This window comes from Mus pahari, chromosome 15 (assembly GCF_900095145.1).
Source record: "Mus pahari chromosome 15, PAHARI_EIJ_v1.1, whole genome shotgun sequence".
In the NCBI taxonomy this organism is placed as follows: domain Eukaryota; kingdom Metazoa; phylum Chordata; class Mammalia; order Rodentia; family Muridae; genus Mus; species Mus pahari.
In genome coordinates this window covers 47,590,264-47,608,238 of record NC_034604.1, presented here as the reverse complement: position 1 = coordinate 47,608,238, position 17,975 = coordinate 47,590,264, and the positions used below count along the sequence as shown (strand labels likewise).

Sequence of the window (17,975 nt, the reverse complement as noted above, 5' to 3'; positions counted from 1 at the left end):
AGCAAATGGAAAGATGAAATGGATGTTTAAAGTCTCAAACCAGCCGCCAGGCTCCAGTGATATACTTCCTCCAACAAGGCTACACTTCCTAAACCTCTCCCACAGTGCCACCCACTGGAGACCAGGTATGCAAATGAGACCACAGGGAACTCATCTGTAGAGGGTACTTCTTCCCAACCCAAATGTGGAGCAGCTCAAAATCACCTTTGCAGGCCATACTCAGTGTACACTCGGACACACACTTACACAAGAAGATGGAAAACAGCAAAAGAATGTTCTAGAAAGTGAGAGAAAGGCTACAATAAGGGGAAGAGGAGAACCCATAAACTAAATACAATGTATCAATCAAATGTATATTTTAGCCACTTCCTGGGCAGAGCATTCAAAGGGGAAAAAGAACTACTAATAAAGGTAAAAGGAAAAAAGGAAACATTCTTATAGGTCCTAACCGCCTACAAAAATCTTACAAAGATGGGTTATGTAACCTAATATGAATAATTTAAATATAAACTGAAATACTCCTTTAAAATTATTCTTTGTAGAAATTGACAGAGTAGAAAAGTTAGATAGTTGTTGAACTTACTTCTTACAAATATGTAATTTAAAACTTTATAGTAAGTGAACCCTGAAGCCCAGAGGCTTCTCAGGCGCTTTGAAGGAGAAATGAGAACCCTGTCCAAACCTTTATAATATAACTGACTGTCACTGGCCACCCAGAGCAAGTGACTACGGTTATCATGATTCAAAAACTCACAGGAAACCCAGGGGGGAAAAATTTAGTCACATCTCATTCATAAACTCAGATGCAAATTTCTAAAAGTAAAATTAGTAAATTTTCATTTTAACTTCAAAAGGACAAGTGGATGATCAATGTAGTCTGCATTGGAAAGCCAGAACCATACCTTACCATGTTTATCCTGAACTTCAAGGTAAAAGTGTACCGCGCTACCGTCTCGCCAGCAAGAACGACNCGACACATCAGGATCCTTCTGCAGTAAAGCTTTAATGCATCTCGAGAGGCAATGCATAAGCTACAGGAAAGCAGAGACCCTGAGGTGAAAAACCCTCTCCCTTATATAGGAAATGTTCTCCNCCTANGACGTGTAGCTCCCTGGTTGGCTGCTCACTATCGGCCCAGATGACACCACGGGACAGGCAGGGCGCAAGGGATGGAAATTTACCCGGCACATGCGCAGACCNCTTGTTTACCAGTTAGAACACCGGATGCCAGCGCCGATTGTGAGGACGGCTCCCCACATAAAAGACCTTTCTTTTTTCCATATTCTTAGTAAGTTTGCTTGTTAATTAAAAAAATTAGTAAACCACAGCTACTAATATTTAAAAAAGCTAATATTATTACACACGTTGGATGGGTTTACCTAGAAATCAAGGCTTGATAACAATTTGAAAATCAATGTAAATCATCTCATTACCAGAATAAGGGAAAAATCACTTGATTGATTCAATCGATTTTAATAGATGATGCCGATAAAATTCAAAGCAAGTTCAAGACCAAAACAACAACAATGAAACAGTAATTGGGGTTAAAAATGATTTTATTAATCTGAAAAGAAATGTACCCTGAAAGAATCTTCAGTAAATTTCATAATTAATGGAGAAAGGCTGAAAGCCATCCTGGGGAACTAGAACCAAGACAAGGGATGTGCATTTCCCAGGCTTGCATGACAGGGTCCCCCAAGCTGGATCACTTAAAACAACAAAAATATATGGCTTCATAGTTCTGGAGGTTAATCTGAAATCAAAATGTCTCCTCTAAGGGCTCTGGGTTCTGCTTTGCCTCTTAGCTTTGCGGGTAGCAGCCACCTCATCTCTGGCCTTTCTTAGCTTATACAATCCGTTTCTTCCAGTCTTCAGCTTCTCCATCTTCGCAATGTTTTTCTTTGGGGCTGTGTTTCTTCTTTTTGTATAATAGTCCCATGATAGAAGGTACAGACTACTCTAATGTGACCTTACCTTAACATTGACTACACTGTCAAGACTATTTCCAAATAAGGTCATATTCATAAGTACTTGGAATGTCAATGCATCTTTTTTATATAAGAAAGTCCTTTAAATTTTATTTATTTATTTTTTAATTTGTGGGGAATTGGGGACACACAAATGCCACAGCCCATGTTGCACATATTCATGAAGAGATCCTCATACACACACATAATTTAAGAATGAGAAAATAATTCTAAAAGAATGAACTGTCCCCATTTTGCATATTGCACCAACATAACATACCAAAACAATGATAAATTTCACAAACAAAAAGTAAAGCAAAAAAAAAAGAAAGAAAACCCAAAATAGACATATCATTCATTTTACAAAATTAGACAATTTCATCATTCTCCTCAAGCATTGCGCTAGACCTGAATCATCAGGAGAAATAAAAACAGCCACCGTCCCTGTTCCCATGGCGTTTGTTTCAGATAAGAGAGACAGAGATAAGCACAGATAAATATATACAGTCACCTAGCAGGGTCATCTCAGAGAGATAGCCTTGCTCCTCAATGGGGATGGATTCCTTCTCTGGTGGGGAGGGAGGGAGAGAGGGACAGAGAGATTTAATTTTAGTGACATTTTATTAGACAATTCGTTCTACTGAATTCATACTTCAAAATGTAGTGTTTTAAAATAACCCCATCCAGGCTATAGGCTACTTATATCCTCATTGTGGCACATCTGAGATATCAGAGAACTACAGAGATAACTATTGTGTGCATTTCTAGCATCACTGCTGTTGTAAATGTCTCCTCCTTCAGTCTCAGGTAGCCCAGGATGGCCTGGAACTTGCTATCTCCGAGGATGATGTGAATAAACTTGAGCTTCTAATTTTCTTGCCTCTACCTTCCAAGTGTTGAGCTGTCCCACGCAGTTTATGTGGTACAAAGGCTCCAACCCAGGGCTTCCTTTCTGCTAGGCAAACATTCTGCTACCCAGGTATCTCTTGCAGTTTTTAAAGTGCTGTTTTTATATTTTCAGAGATAAGTTCAGACTTTCAACGTGGTTTTGTACATGAGGGTTTTGGGTTTTTTGTTTGTTTGTTTGTTTCCATTTAAAAAAACACAATGAGAATTTCTCCACGTCATTAATTTTCCTAATCCGTAAGATTGTTGAAAAAGAAAATCATCCTACAGCTACACCTCACAGCCCAGTTTGAGTGCTTTTGTTTTCGCAGGGCAGAACTCTGTGTAAGAGCGTCCCAGAAAACTGTGGCTAAGGCCACGGAGTTAGCACCCGCACAAAATCTCTCGACCTCCTGAAGTTTCTCCAGAAGACTGATTCCTGCGATTCCCAAAAAGCAGAAAGGTAGTCATCTCGAGAAACGATGCAACACGCCCAGAACTCCCCGGAGGTCGGAGAGGTGCCCAGGACATCCAGGTCCCAAAGGAGCCTTGTCAGTATTCTGCTCTCTGCGCACCCCATCAGGCTTACTCTGCTTTGCGCCTCCCACACCGTGCGGCTCCCTCTGAGCCCCCAATTCCGGCCACGGTTTTGAACTTGGGAGGAGCGCGCCCCAGGTCCCCGCCCTGCCCGGATCCACCACTCTCCCTACCGGGACTGCGCAGGCGCAGGCGGCTAAGGGTCTGGCCACAGTCCGGGAGTCTAAGGTTGCGCCCGTGCCTTCTTCGCCACTTCCACCGCGCACCATGAGCCCGGGTCCTCGTCTGCTGCTGCCCGCGGTGCTCTGCCTGGGCCTTGGAGCCCTGGTATCTTCTTCGGGGTCCTCGGGCGTCCGAAAGCGAGGTCCCTCGGTGACGGACAAGGTGATCCAGCGGCTACAGAAACTTGTCCTCCGGCGGGCCAGGCACTCGGGCGCAGTGGCAGGGTTGGGGAGAAGGGGCTCCTGAAGCAGGGCGGGAGAGGGGACTGGCGGGGACTTGTGGGGTACTGACTGGGGCTGCAGGGAGTTGGGGGTGGGAGCTGGAGGAGGGACTGACTAACTGCGACTTGAGACTGTCTGGGACTGGGGGGGCTTAGAGGTGGCCACGCGGCAGGCGGGAGGAGATGTCAGTGAATGGTGCGCTCCCAAGGCTACAGGGCTAACTCTCGCCAACCCCAGCGCCGGTTGTCCTGAATAGTCACCCGGGCGTGTAAAGATGTGAGCAGCTTGGGAGCTGGGACTAGCTCACTGTGGCCGCAGGGCCTTCTAGAAGGGAGGTTGCTGGAGTACTTCCTTGGCGTGGCCTGGATGTGGAACAAAGCGGGAAGAATGTAGAGGGAGGGTACAGGCTGAGGAGTGGAGGCCCAGCTGCCTGCTTAGGACATCACCCACTGGCCAGAGCCTGGGTCCTCAAGGAGTGCTCAGATGAGAACTGTCCTCTTCTGTTTAGGAACTGTCACCCTCCAAGAGGAAAGGGTACAGTTTAAAACCTTGTGGCTGGGCCTGGGTTGAGCCCGAGGCAGCTTGAGAAGGCAACACTCTGACTCTTAAGGGAGGCATGTGGGGGAATCCCCAGGAACTCAGTCACTACAGTTTCCTCTGCTGAAATTCCATTTCAGTCTGTTTTACCAGAGGATCAAAAGAAAAGGAAGTGGTGGTGGGGGTGGTGGTGGTGGGATGGACTACTGTGGTGGGTAAGGATGACTTCCAAGGCTAGAAAACAATCTAGCCGTCTGGGAATGGGGTGGAAACGGCAGAAAGTGGTCTTGATGACCAGTCCAGGGTGCCACTGGAAATGACAGCTCAGGACTAGTAGAAGGTCCAAGTCCTCCATGACAGGCTCAGCCAAAAAGCCAGCAAGGAGAGGGAAGTGAGCCTGCCTATCTAGCCACCATCCTGAGACCTGTGAGCCAACACGATCCATCCTCAGGCAGCCCTTGGTCCTTTGGGTATCTAAACTGAAAAACTTGAGTTGTGCAAGGCACAGAGCTAAAGCACGTCTGGTCTGCGGCTACTATTTCAGATAAAAACCATAAACATAAAGTTCATACCACTATGAGCTAGCAAAGGAAAGAGCCTGATATGGCACGGGGAGCCATTTTAAAACACCTGACTGATGAGGGGAAAGCCAACCTGGGAGAGGCTTGCGTGCCAAAGGGAATACTTGTGCAAAGGTCTCCAGGTGGGAAAGCCATTCTTGTCGCAGGACATGCCTAAAGGACAGCTTGTCTGCGGGGCAGGACTGAGGGCAGAATGGCCCGGGATGAGGTTGGATGAGTGAGGAACAGAAAGGCTCTGAACAGCCTTGAAAGGCTTTGCTAGGAGTGTGGCCATTGAGGGCATGGTTCTTAGGGCTCGGGTGTCACTCTAAGGCAGTGTTCCACCTTCCTAAGTCTATGACTCTTTAACCTAGTTCCTCGTGGTGTAGTGACCTCCCCCCAACCCATAAAATTATCTTCATTGCTATTTCACAGCTGTAATTTTGCTACTGTTATAAGTTGTGATGTTAACATTTGATCTGCAGGATAGCTGATAGATCTGTGATAAGGGGGTTGCAACCTATAGGTTGAGAACCATTGCTTTGAGGTAAAGTAGCTGGAGGGGTCTGCACATGGAAATGACTTAATTTCATATATGCTCTTAAGACATTCCTGTGGTCACCTTGGAGGGTGAATTGAGAGGCCATTCAGGGCTCCGTGCCAGATGCCAGATGGTGGGTTGGATAGGGGTGGAAAGCGTGGGAATGAGGAACAGGAATTTGAAGTAGATATTGGAATTGGAAGCATAACTAACAGGACTCACTGACAGCTTACCTGAAAGGGGGGACAGGGTAGTTAGATAGCGTCTGATGCCCAAGTAGATGGGAATTTCAGGTTAACAATGGGTTAATCTATGTTCCCAGTTATGCTGGAAGTGTTTGACCCAGAGAGCTTTTAAACTGTATTGATAGAAATCAACTCAGAGCAAGTCAACGACAGTCTTTGTGGTCTCTGGTGCAGCCTGAGGATGACGAAGATCTTAGAAAGCAAAGGCTGTGGCTGCAGGGGAAGGGGTGGGGCATCCTGACTAAGACTAGAGACCTGCTGAGACCTGGGCTCCGCCCTCAGAGCTGGCAACATAGTTTCTTCTTTTTTACCAAGCTTTCTATGTTCTGACAGCCAGAGGTCTAGGTGAGCCTCTCACAGATCTGCTTTGGAAGGACTCTTGAGTTACTTAACCAATGTGTTACAACAATTCAATATGGTGGAAAATAGAGACATTAAAACGGAGATGTAGGTCAGCTGCCTTTGACTCTCGCCCACAGTCCTTTCTTTCACTGTGACTTCAGTTAAAGCTAGGAATCTTTAAATAAGAAGCGGGGTGGGGGGGGGTGGGAGGTGCTGCTCTGCCACACACACAGTGGGGATCCTGCCTCTGTTTCTGTCTTGCAGGGTCCCACCCTATTGATGCTCTGGGTCACAGACTCAGTATCCATTCTTGAGTAAATGCCATAGGTTCCATACATAAGCCAGCACAGAGCACATAAAAATCAACATGTTTGTCATGCCAGGATGAGGTGGTGGTCAGGTGACTTTGGGCAAGTTACCTATTGTGTGAGATTCTGTTTCTTCTTCCGTGGAGAGTAAATAGAAATGATAAGTTTCCAGTATTATGTGTATATTTGGACGCTGTGTATCTCTCTGAATATAATATGGATTTTGGGCAGATTAAATATAATAAAAGCAGGTTAAGGGTTTAGTTTTTAGTACCATGTTGTTTGTCCCTGAATCCCAGTATGACAACCTTAGTTTGGAAGCAACAGTCACTCATCTTACAAGTGAGGAATCTAGCTCAATTCTAACTTAACTGAAAGTCCCATGGCCAATTAGTAGAGGAATTGAGTTTAATCACCTCAAACCCAGTGTCTTCTTTGATGAATCTGACAACAGACACATAGTACAGGATCCATTTGCTCAGGCTTTTGAACCCCACATCTCTCCTCTCTACCTCCTCAAACCTTCAGTGCCCTGTAATTTTCAAATAACTTTCAGAGGCAGCCTCTGGCTATGAGAAGGAGGGTGTTAGAGATGTCTACCCACTAAGTATGGTGTAGAACCAAAGACCGTCTTTTCCAGGGAGCCCACTCCCATCCTCCCCATGGACTCCATCCTTTACCATGATGCAAATACCTCTGATTTGCCTTTGAAGTCCAGCTTCCCATTAAAAAAAACAAAAAACAAAAAAACCATCATTTGTAAGTGTGTTTTCTATTTCATGGGTATAGGAGCTTTGTAGTCCTTCCCTGTCCACCTTGGACTGTGTTCTCAAGGGGCTTCAGCAAAATCAGAGGCAAGTCTCATGGAAGGAAGGGTTTACCTGACACCTACCTCCCCTCCTGTTGTCCGCTTCCTGTTGGCATGGTGCTGAGATCTGGGAATCAGAAAGGACTGTTGCCATTCCCTAGGTACTCACTGCTAAGATGAGAGATTACAGATTAACAAGAGGGGACCTTGGACTGAATTCTAAAGCTCACCCTCCTAGTTGAGAAGCATCCACCCATCACTTACCCTTCACATTCCTCCTCTGACTTAGTAATAACAGACCACTTGCTTTGCTCAAGTTGGGGTGGGAGATTAATTACTGGAGGTGGTGAAGTAGATGGAGACACTATCATCTCAGTCAGCTCCCCAGTTCGAGAACCTCGTTCTTCAGCTGGTGTGGACTCCTCAGATTCTCCTTGGGCTCCACATGAGGCCCATTCCCAGAGCCTCGTTTGCTTCCCTCCTTTCTGTTGCCTGGCAGAGCAGGAACCTCCAAGCATCGCATTTGGAACTGGCAACAGCTCCCTGCTCCAGCCATGAAAAAGGCTGCCCTGATGCTCAGTGCCCAGAGCATGGGTCCCACCTGGCTGCCTTGGCTTCAGGAAGTCCTGTATAAATATGCCCACTCTTGTCCCTGGGCCTGTTGTCCCCCTTTTAGGCCTGTCTCCCACTCCTCCAGGGTGCCCTCTCCCAACCCTTCTTGCCCTCTGGGACTTCATAGACTGTGTTCTTGGGCACAGCTCACATGCTGTCTTGTACCAACTGTGGTTATTGCTTGCTTTTCTTTGTGCTTTTAATTTGACACCTGTAACTTGCTGGCCATGACCTCACACAGATCCCTGTCTCTGCCTCCCACACAGCCCACCTTATGCTACCTCTTAGCCTTAGGATGGTTCGCTCAGGGACATTGCTTTGTGTGCAGGTATTTAGTAACTATTCGTTGGCTAAACGAGATTGGACTTTGTCATTTCCATTAGCATTGGGAACATTCTGGTGCGATTCTTTAGACTGTCCTCATGGAGCTGAAGGGGGTGGCAATTGGGAGAAAAATTTCAGAGATAGGTAAGCTGGGCTGTGTGCACAAATGAGTTTTTGTTTTTTCTTTTTTTTTCTTTTTTTTTTTTTTTGCAGAGGATGCTGGGGGGTGGCAGGTTCTTTTTCTTCATCTACTTCAGCTGCCTTCTTTTGTTGCTTTCTAAGAATTTACTCCCTTATTTTCCAAGTCAGGAAGGCTTTGCAAACCTTTAGCTTACAGGCTGTCTCTTTAAAATTACACCCCTGGTTTTCTTACGCTGCTGAAAATACACCCCTGGCTCACTGGCAGGGCTTGTTCTCTTGGTGCAAAGCACATTCCTTTCTCATCTGGGCACCGAAACCCTGTGGAGAAAACACTTTTCCTTGCCAGACTCACATGTGCTGAGGCAGCCTTTTGTCCCCAAGACACACTGGTGGGTCTTCTCTTCTGCCACGCCTCACACAAAGAGCCAAGTCTTCCATGCTTCCAGTAAAGCTCTTGTACACAAATGATAATAAAACAGTGGCCGTTTTGGCCACATGGAAGTGGAAATGCCATAGGAAGCACTAAATATCACATCAGCTCGTGACATGCGTTCAGAGATATTGGCAGAAGCGCGTGCCTTGAGCTGAGTTTGACAGTCTTTACCTAGTGATTTTTCTAGATTGCAAGGCATCTTTTTTTCTTTGACAACCCTTCTTATATCTTTTAAAGCCATCCCTTGAACGTCTTCCCCCCCCCATTCAAACAGTAAATTGGTTCGTATAATCTAAACTCACTAATAGAATGCCCTTTGACTCTGTGGCCTTTTCAAGTCTTCTGTCTCCGAATCGTCAGAACATAGCAATTTGTGAAGCAAAATGTGGATAATTTCATTCCAGGTGAAAAAGTTCCCAAAAAGAAAAGCCAAGAGAACTTTTAAGGTTTAATCTGGGGGAAAAAAATGTGACTCGTATTTCCAGCCATGTTACCTTTCTTTTGTTCTAAGATGACAGAGAATGAACAAGTTCTACTTGGGTGACAGTGGGAACAGTACCCCTGAATCCAGTGGTGAAGTTTATAGGACCTGGATCTATAGGGTCTTTGTGAGAAGCCAAGCACAGCTTGGCTGTTCTGCTGGGGACCTTGGGTCCTGCTGCTCTTGGGTCTGAGTGGCACATCTTCCCAAGGCCTGCTCTTGTGCTTCCTGGTCGCTGGCCACTCCCTTGACCGCAGACGTCTACTGAGAATTCATCACGAGTCTGACGGATCTTCTCCACATGTTTTTTTCCCCCTCCTGCCAGTGGTAAAGAGAGTTGCTTCTTTAAAGAGCGATACTCTCTGCTCCCCTCTCCATCCACAGAGCAGGAAAGCGGGGAGAAGCAGGGCGGTGGTGTTCTCCAGGGCTTGGTGGGAGTCATGTATCGAAGACTTTATAAACTCACTCTGGCCACACTGAATCAAGCTTCAAACTCAAGTACCTGGTCCACCACTTCCCCCATAGGTAGTGCTCAGTAAATGTTTGTTGAATGAATACTCGTGAATGAACAGTCCCTACCGTGTTGTTTCTGCAACTCTGACTGTTCTCATGCTTCCTGACTCTCAGGAAACACTGAAGGGCAGGCTTTCCTGGAGGGGCCAATTTTCCGATTTAACTTTGATTTAGCTCAGCTTTCTGTCTCTTTCATGTGGTGACTTTTCTGCTGTGTATCTCCATTACCCACAGGTCTTCTTTGATGTGAGGATCGGAGACAAAGATGTGGGTAGAATTGTGATTGGCCTCTTTGGAAATGTTGTACCCAAGACGGTGGAAAACTTCGTGGCTCTGGCAACTGGAGAGGTCTGTCCCAGCCTTATTTCCTTTAACCGAGAACAAGTATGAATCTTCCTTAAGACAAGATACAAAGCTGTCCTCTGGAGAAAGGAGAATTAATATGTCAGATGATTGTACGACATATTAGACGCTTGTTTTCTTATAATTGTTTAAGCACTCATGTCTAGGGCTTCTAGAAACGGAGAGGAAAACATCAAGTGAAAATACAGTCTGCTCATTTTCTACTTATTCCTATTAATAGTTGATTCCTATACTTCAATTATTTTGGCCAGTTCATGATAGACTTTCTCCGGTACATAACTGCTAGAACCTAGTCAGGTTCTGTAGCCATTTTGTTCCATTTTTCTCACTTTCCGGTAAACACTGTTCATCTTTTAATGTGGGTTGTTTCCTCTGTGCATTCACTCAAACCCGTCTCTTTAGAAAGGCTACGGGTACAAGGGAAGCATCTTCCACCGCGTCATCAAGGACTTCATGATTCAAGGAGGGGACTTCACAGCTAGAGACGGCACTGGAGGTGACGCGGTCTTTGCCTTTCTCCCTTCCCGTTTTGCCAAGCTGCCACCGAAGCATTAGAGCTGAGGCCGTGGACACTTTGAAGACTGAGTTATGGTTCTTGTGAAACTACAAAGGGCTAGGGGGAGTAGCTCAGTGGTAAAGCACTTGCCCAGCATGCACAAGGCCTTGGGCTCCATCTCTAGCACCACACATCAAGAAAAAGGGCTTACGAAAGAGGCACAGGGGTCGGAGAGGGCTGGAGAGATGGCTCAGTGTTTAAGAGCACTGACTGCTCTTCCAGAGGTGTCCTGAGTTCAATTCCCAGCAACCACACGATGGCTCACAACCATCTGTAATGGGATCCGATGCCCTCTTCTGGTGTGTCTGAAGACAGCTACAGTGTACTCATACATACATAAAATAAATAAATATATCTTATTTAAAAAGTGGTGCAGGATATGAAGTGCAGGGTGGAGAAGAGAAATGCACGCTGGTTTCTTGGGGATGAGGTTTGCAGGGAACCATGCACAGAAGCAACCCTAGCTGCTGCAGCCACACATGACCTCAGGGGACCGCAGCTGGCTCTGGCACCCGTGCCCGCCCTCTGGTATCCACTTTCTGACTGCAGTCCAGCAGAATCTGTGGGCAGCTTTACCTTGCCCTCACTTCTGTTTTTATTCTCTTCTTTACCTTCCCTGTTCAGTGTGCGTGCATGTGTGGGGGTGGGTTGGTGGATCTTAGATTAAATTTTTCTGAGTTTGGAAGAGAGGACATTTTGGACCATTTAGCTTAGATCTCTCTGAGCAGAGTCATCCTGCAGGTCACCTCCCTTGTCCTAGACTAACAGCTCTGAACTTCTTGGATTTGTTTTCTACTGGTATTTCTAGTTGAGCCAGGGTTTGAGGTTGGCAGACAGGCAGGAGAGGTGGACAGGACAGGCCCTTGGGGGGTCCTGGCACATGGGATTGGTGTTTCTCACAGGTCACACTGCTGCTGTGGGGAAAGGGCTCCCGCTGTGGCTGCTAATTTGCTAGGACTCCAGGACACAGGTGTTCCTAGTTTTGATCATCCTGTGTCCTACGGGCTCTGGAGTCACACCTGTCACTTACAGACTAGCTGCTACTCTTGGTGCTGAGGCAAGAAAGAACAGTGGTTTAGTCAGAGAGCCAGATGTTGCAGTTCTGCTTTGCTAGGGTTCTGCAACTCTCCCAGCAAAAACCAGGACTGAGAAGGCCGGCTCTGTGAGATCTATGTGGGGTTAAACCAATGTATGTGCTCAGTGCTTGGTTATCTGGTTGGGTGCCAAGATGCAAGTGACCTAGGGACCAAAGGGACCTGAGGATATGGCAGAGGGAGAGCCACCAGGATAGCTCAGACACCTTTCTACCTTGCTTTCAGAGGCCTTCTTCCCTTCAAAATGAAATCGCTGACCCATTTGGTCAAATTCTTGCTTGAGGCCCTGGGGACTTTCATCCCATGTCATGTTAAGGTCTTCTCTGGTTTGGTTCAGACTCTGGCATCTCTTTCCTTCGGGGGTCAGTTTTGTTGTATGCCTTCACTTCTTGCCTTTGCCCATCCTCTGTCCTGTCACCTGTGGGATTCTGATGACATGAAGAAAGACTCACGTTTCTCTGAAGAGTTCGCTTTTACATCTGCTGTCATCCCCTCTTCTGCCTCACCCAGGGATGAGCATCTATGGTGAGACTTTTCCTGATGAGAACTTCAAGCTGAAGCACTATGGCATTGGCTGGGTCAGCATGGCCAATGCTGGACCAGACACCAACGGATCCCAGTTCTTCATCACCTTGACCAAGACCACCTGGTTGGATGGCAAACACGTTGTATTTGGAAAAGTCCTGGATGGGATGGTAATTTGAAATATCTCTTTTTTCCTCTCTGTCTTACAAAGCTTAATATTTACAATTAATAAATCAGTGATTCATTGAACCTTCAAATGTGTTCTTAGATACCCATTATATGATGCATAGAGTTTTTGAAGGTGAACAAATTATATATGGGATAGTATTTTAACTGCTAAAGGCATTAAAGCAGATATGGAAGAAGTCATGTAATTCAGTTAATTTAAGAAACATAACCAAATAAACCAAGAACTAAATATGCATTCAATGAAGTATTATTTGGTATTAAAACATCAGAACATTTGAATGCATGCTATGACATGGATATATATATATATATATATATATATATATATATATATATAATGTATGATCTATGTATGTATAGTATATATTAAGTATATGATATATCTATCTACCTATCTATCTAAGTATCATCTATTTACAAACATTTTGAAATCTTACCAGTCACAAAAGACAAAAAGTGTATGAGTTTAATTACATGAGGTATTTAGAGTAGTCAATTCATAGAGATGGAAATAATATTGACAGTTGTTAGGGATAAAGGAAGTAATCAATGAATACAGAGTTTAGTTTTGCAAGTTGACAACACTTCTGGTTGCATGCATGTAAACATTACTGAGCTATATACTCATTTTGTGACTTTTCTTGGGAAGACATGGACAAATATCTATTCACCCTAGATAGAGCACTGATAACAGATCAGTGGAGTGACTCTACTGAAATACAACTTGGCAAAACAGTGTGTTTACTGGGGTTTCTTATAGGAGTCTAGGTGAGGGTTTACTTACAGTAGCACAAATGACTCAAAGATGACTATGTCACTTAAAAGCCCATGCTAACATGGGTGACTACTCAAAAAAGCTACAACCTTTCTGCATGGTCTGCCAGCAGTTTAACTGCCCTGAGAGTTTCCTCTGCCTATAACAGTCGTTATTCCTTGTATAACTTGGGAGAGGTGACTTGTGAATCTTGTAAATTTCAGGGACTTTCTGCGATTTGTGAATTGTTTACCCCTGAGTCTTTAGGCCTCCTCTAGAATAGAAATGTTTTGATGTGGAGGATATCACTACACAATAGTCCTTAAAAATAGACTGATAACAACTATTTGTTATGTTTTTCTTACCACAATTAAAATATTAGCCTAATGGTAGTGCACAACTTCAAATCCTAACACACTCAGGAGACAGAGGCAAACAAATCTCTGGATTTAAGGCCAGCCCGGTCTGCATAGTGAGTCCCAGGCTAGACAGAAATACATAGTGATATCTTGTCTCTAAAATAAAATATAAAATAAAATATAGCCCAGTGTGGTTGCACATAACTGTAACCCCAGTACTGAAGAGGCAGAGACAGAAGCACTGTGATTTCAAGACCAGCTATGTTATACAGAAAGTTCTAAATCAGCCTAAGCTAAAACCAAGATTTGTCTCAATAATAAATAACAATCAAACAAAAAATCCTGAACTCATGTAACATGGTTCACATATTAAATTATACCTAAAACCACATGTTATAATAATCAGAAACAATATTAAGATGATCAAGGTCTACATTGCTACTTATTCACTAAAAAATAAAAAAGATTATATATATATATATATATATATATATATATATATATATATGCCCAAGACCAGCTTAGGGATAGCACCATCCACAATGGGCTGGACCCTCCCCCATCAATCATTAATTAAGAAAAGCCTTACAGGCTAGCCTATAGCCCATTCTTACGGAAGCCTTTTCTCAGTTGAAGCTCTGCAGTAACTCTAGCTTGTATTGAGTTGACATAAAACTAGCCAGCATAGGATTTAACTGGCTTCTAGGTTACATCCCATCATCCACATATGTCAGGGTAGGTACTCAAGGCAGGAACCTGGAGGCAAGAGCTGAAGCAGAGGCCATGGAGGAAAGGAATGTTGCTGACTGGCTTGCTCTACATGGCTTGTTCAGCCTGCTTTCGCATAGCATCCAGGATCACCTGCTCAAAAGTGGCCCTGTAGTGAGCTGGGCCCTTCCATGTCAATCAATAGTGAAGAGAATGTCTCACAGACATGATAGAGGCAGTTCCTCAGTGGATGTTCCCTTTGCCCAGGTTACTAGTTTGTGTCAGGTTGACACACAAAGAACAACACTCCAACCCTGGCTCCTCAGCTCGATTTTATGGCTTTTATAATGATAAAAGTTATGTCCCGGGGCTGGGGCTGTATCCCCATTGGTAGGGTGCTTACTGAGCATACAGGAAATGTAGAGGTTGATCAGCCATGTCACTTAAACCAGTGCGGTGGTGCATAACAGCCACCCCAGCATTTGGGAGGTGGAAGCAGGACTATCTTTAGCGATGTAGTGAGTTTTAGGCCAGCCTGATATGCAAGGCCCTGTCTCAAAAGAGCAATAACAACAAACATCTCCCTCCCACTTGTTCTTCTGAAACTGGACTGGCTATTTCTGTGACTCCTCACAGCTGCTGACTCAGGATGAGCCACAGGTCTGTTTTTCTCTTCCCAGACTGTGGTACATTCCATTGAACTTCAAGCAACGGATAACCATGACCGCCCACTCACCGACTGCACCATCGTCAACAGTGGCAAGATAGATGTGAAAACACCCTTTGTGGTTGAGGTCCCTGACTGGTGACAGAAATGGCGGAAGACAGGAAACACACTGGCTGGCCCATGTGCACTTCTGCGATCCACCAGCTGTCTTTTAGTTACTTAAAAGGCATAGTTAAAAAAGTTTCTCGTTTAACTTTCCAGTCTAGATTGCAATAACAATTTAAAAAAATCAACCACACAGCCAGATGTCTCAACAAACACCTGTCATTCCAGTATTTGGGAAGTGCAGGCAAGAGGATCGGGGGTTCAAGGCCAGCCTGGGCTAACAGTAAGTTTGAGGCTAGCCTTGTCTGTGTTCAAAAACACATAAGTAACAACAATAAAAATCAATCAAAGTCCTGCTCTGGGACTTGAAATTGAATGACATATCCTTCTTTTCTAGTGGTGCTATTTTCAAATCAAAAAACTTTTCATTGGCTATTTATTTTTACAAACACGGTTTTAGTTTCACACGGTTCCTTGTGATCTCCATTTGGATGACTGGAGGGTTTGTTTGAGGAAGGTGACTATAATGAAGGTTAGCATTTTCTGTTCAAATAAATCTTGTTCAGGTAAAGGGAAATTTGAGTAGTATCATATGCTGTATATCATGAGCATTCTGGGGCTTGGATGTTCTTTTATATTAAATACTTTTTAAATCAATGGACTTGTTTTTGCAAGACTTTTATTTTATTTCTTTTAATTTTTATGTGATGGATGTTTTGTTTGCATGTAAGACTGTGCACCATGTGTGTAAAGTGCCCATAAAGTCGGCAAGAGTCACCAGACCCTCCCCAACACCCCAACCCCTGGCCTGGTACTGGATTTACAGACAGTTGTGAACTTCTGTGTGTGTGCTAGAAATTGACCCTGCATCCTTTGAAAGAGCACCAGAGATGGAGAGGCACAGAATCTACAACCAAACATACATGCTGATCATTCGCCAAATTTCCCTCAACATGTAGCCCAGTTCTCAAGCTTCCTAATGCTGTGACCCTTGAACGCAGTTCCCCAGCCATAAAATCATTTTCATCACTACTTCACAACTATAATTTTGCTACTATTATGAATTGTAATGTAAATAATATCTGATATCCAGGATATCTGAGATGAGACACCCTTCCCCCCAAAGGGGCTGTGATCCTCAGACTGAGAACCACTGATTTAGACTGTCATCTTGAGTCCAGTTGCTATGGGATCTTAGTTGGTAGTGTGAGTCAAGATTCAAGCTAAATTTAAATGAAATGGGACAGTGCAGTCTTCTTATGACATCTTTGGCTAAGCAGCAGAGGCCAAGGTCTGGTTAGATGGGGAGAGAATCATGCCAGGCAGTGAAGAGACAAAAGAAGTCTCTCTCTCTCTCATCAGTTCAACAAGAAACCGGCCTCAGCAAGAGATGGGAGGAGAGATGACTCAGCAAGAGATGACTCAGCAGTTGGGAACAATTGTTCTTGTTCTTACAGAGAACCCAGGTTGATTCCCAGTACCCAAATTCACAACTGTATGAAACTCTAGTTTCAGGGGCTCCAACATCCTCTTCTGGTTTCTATAGGCTCCAGGCATGCATATGACACACACACATACATGCAGGCAAAACACACATACATAAATCTAAAAAAATAAAAGGATTAAAAAAAGGTTTAGAGATTAAGTAGGCACTGTCTTAGGGTTTTACTGCTGTGAACAGGCACCTTGACCAAGGCAACTCTTATAAGGACAACATTTAATTGGGGCTGGGTTACAGGTTCAGATGTTCAGTCTATTATCATCCAGGTGGGAACATGGCAGCATCCAGGCAGGCATGGTATCAAAGAACTGAGAGTTCTACATCTTCATCTGAAGGCTGCTAGTGGAAGACTACTTCCAGGCAGCTAGGATGAGGGTCTTAAAGCCCACATACACAGTGACATATTTCCTCCAACAGGGCCACACCTTCTAATAGTACCACTTCCTGGGCTGAGCATATATATCCTGGCATCCTGGCTGCTGCTGGTGGTACTGAAAACTATGATGTGCTTGGGGAATGGTTTGCTTTCAAACAAACAAACAAACAAACAACAACAAATATTTATCGTGGAGCTTTGCTGTGTCAGATCTTAGTTTGACTTTTGGGATATGACAGCAGACAAAGAGACGGGTCTCTTTGACAGCTGACATTCGAGTGGAGACCAGGGGAGGTCAACAAGCCTAAGGTGAGATCAGGAAGAAGAGGATGGTGTGAATGTTGCTAGGGATGGGTGGGGAACCCCCTCAGAGCAGCTTCCTATGAGTCTCTAGAGGGATCAAGTTTACACAAAGATGTGAAGAAAGTGGGGGTGACCAAGGCAGATGGACCCTGCATTAGTCACTTTCCTATGGCTGGGATAAATCAACACAACCAAGGTGACTTATAGAAGGAAAAGTTGATTTGGGCTTACATTTGCAGAGAGACGGGTCCATCAGCATCACATCAGGGAAGCGTGGTAGCAGGCAGACAAGCAACGGGAGCAAGTGGCAAGCTGAGAGCTCACATGTTACATCCGGGCAGGAAGCTGAGAAAGTGAACTGGGGTTGGTGCCTAGCTTTTAAACCTCAAAGCCTAACACACACATCCTCCAGCAAGGCCACATCCCCAAAACACCATCATCTGGGGACCTAGTGTCCAAGTCTCTGAGACTATGGGGGCATTCTCAATCAGACCATCACAGACCTCCCAGGTAGAAGAAAACAATGCAGAGCCAGAGAATGCAGGGTGGTTGGGATGAACATGAGCAGGAACTGCCATCAATGATGGGAGATACCTGGAGAAGAATAAGGGCAGAGGGGTTGAGAACAGTGGCCTCCAGGAAAGATGGGTCTAATAAACACCAGAGAGGCTGAGCTGCCTGGTGGCTTAGTGCTTGTCATGGTTAGGTTTATGTCAAGTTGATGAAAGGAGGGAGCCTCAACTGAGAAAATGCCTCTGTAAGTCTGGGCTATAGGCAGACCCGTGAGACACTTTCTTA

The 17,975-nt window shown here is 44.8% G+C and overlaps 1 protein-coding gene across 1 annotated transcript; it reads left to right on the top strand.

The window, feature by feature from the left end:
- Positions 1–3,577: 3,577 nt before the first annotated feature.
- On the top strand, positions 3,578–15,658 carry Ppic (peptidylprolyl isomerase C). The gene is made up of 5 exons (XM_021214727.2): positions 3,578–3,773; positions 9,912–10,025; positions 10,443–10,536; positions 12,201–12,385; positions 14,906–15,658. Exons 1-5 carry the CDS (start codon positions 3,657–3,659, stop codon positions 15,032–15,034), a joined length of 639 nt encoding a protein of 212 aa, XP_021070386.1. The 5' UTR covers positions 3,578–3,656; the 3' UTR covers positions 15,035–15,658.
- Positions 15,659–17,975: the final 2,317 nt, after the last annotated feature.

Coding starts and splice junctions, on each gene's coding strand:
- Ppic (XM_021214727.2), top strand. CDS start 3,657: ATGAGCCCGGGTCCTCGTCTGCTGCTGCCCGCGGTGCTCTGCCTGGGC. Junction 3,774..9,911: donor GTCCCTCGGTGACGGACAAG/GTGATCCAGCGG, acceptor CATTACCCACAG/GTCTTCTTTGATGTGAGGAT. Junction 10,537..12,200: donor AGCTAGAGACGGCACTGGAG/GTGACGCGGTCT, acceptor TGCCTCACCCAG/GGATGAGCATCTATGGTGAG.